Source organism: Alexandromys fortis, unplaced genomic scaffold, assembly GCF_014885135.2.
Source record: "Alexandromys fortis isolate MF-2015 unplaced genomic scaffold, M_Fortis_MF-2015_v1.1 scaffold_77, whole genome shotgun sequence".
In the NCBI taxonomy this organism is placed as follows: Eukaryota; Metazoa; Chordata; class Mammalia; order Rodentia; family Cricetidae; genus Alexandromys; species Alexandromys fortis.
The window spans coordinates 7,684,878-7,686,173 of record NW_026067967.1 but is presented as its reverse complement, the minus strand read 5'-3'; the positions used below and the strand labels follow the sequence as shown (position 1 = coordinate 7,686,173).

General features: G+C 66.9%; 1 protein-coding gene across 1 annotated transcript in view; it reads right to left on the bottom strand.

Annotated features, from left to right (window-relative positions):
- The window catches only part of LOC126508949 (microtubule-associated protein 6-like), a 3,774-nt gene extending 2,711 nt beyond the window's left edge, over window positions 1–1,063 (bottom strand). Inside the window, exon 1 of the mRNA XM_050154467.1 lies at window positions 4–1,063. Coding sequence (XP_050010424.1) covers window positions 4–985 — 982 coding nt within the window. The 5' untranslated portion in view covers window positions 986–1,063. The remainder of the gene's footprint in view (window positions 1–3) is intronic.
- Window positions 1,064–1,296: the final 233 nt, after the last annotated feature.

Genomic DNA, 1,296 nt, shown 5'->3' with positions numbered 1-1,296 from the left:
TGCGTGTATCGCGGGGGTCTGCACCAGAGGCCTTTCCAGCTGCAGGGCCGCCCTCCTGGGTCAGGGACTGGGCCGGGGGCAGAGGCGACTCCTCATGCCCTTCGGTGCGAGTCACCATCCACGAGGGCCCGGCCCTCCTGCGTGTATCGCGGGGGTCTGCACCAGAGGCCTTTCCAGCTGCAGGGCCGCCCTCCTGGGTCAGGGACTGGGCCGGGGGCAGAGGCGACTCCTCATGCCCTTCGTTGCGAGTCACCATCCACGCGGGCCCAGCCTTTCTGCGTGTGTCGCGCTGGTCTATACCGGACGCCTTTCCCGCCGCCGGCACCCCGGCTCCTCCAGCGCCTTCCGGGTCCCGGGCTTCGGCAGAGGTCTGCATGGCCCCGCGCTCTTGACTCTGCGGCCGACGCTTGGGTACCCCAAGAATAGACTGGGAAGGTTGCGAGGTCGAAGGGATCTGCACCGGCTTGGGGATCCAGGGGTGGTCTCCGCGGCGGGGCAGTGGCCAGGCGCGAAAGTCCTTCTGGTACTGGGTCTCGCGCTCGAAAGGCGCGTCGGAGGGCTGGTACTCGCTGCGCGGCCGGCAGCTGGGTTCTGGCCGCTGCACCTTCCAAGCGCGGTAGTCCTGTCGCATCACCGAATCCGCGGGGCCTGAGCCGGAAGTGGAGCCAGAGGCCGCGCCCAGACCCAGCCCGCTCCGGCCGGGGGCGGTTGCAGTCTCGCGGTCGCCGCTGGGCCCGGGCGCTGGCCCTGTTGCCCGGGCAACTACATCCGACTCGCCCTGGGCCGGCTGCGTCTCTATGGCGACAGCGCGCGGCGGGGGCGCTATCGCTGACTGCAGCGGCGCTAGCGGCTGCGGCGGGGCTCCTGGATGCTCGGTGGCCTCCGAGTACTTGGTGAAAACCAACGGCACTGCAATGTCCGCCTTGTCCAGCTGGTTCCAGAAGCGGGCAATGCAGCAGGCCCTTGTGATGCACGGCCACGCCATGATGATGCTAGGTGCAAAACCGGCCGTCTCTCTCTTTTAGTCGTCCTAAATCAAACCTCCAGTCTCCCTTTAACCCCAACCCAGTCCCGCCAATGTGGTTCCCACTGCTTCCTCCCCTTAGCAGCCCGTTTGCCTCTTCCTCCTCCCTCAAAGAGCACCCAGGGACGAGGTACTGCTGAAATAAAGTCCGCAAAATCCCTCGATTACCGGCTGCAAACGCCTTCGGCAGAGAACCTGCTGTAGCCGGCGACAGATGGGAGCGAGGCTCGGCGTTCCAGAATCCAGGCCTAGAGCGTCTGGGCGCGCCCTCC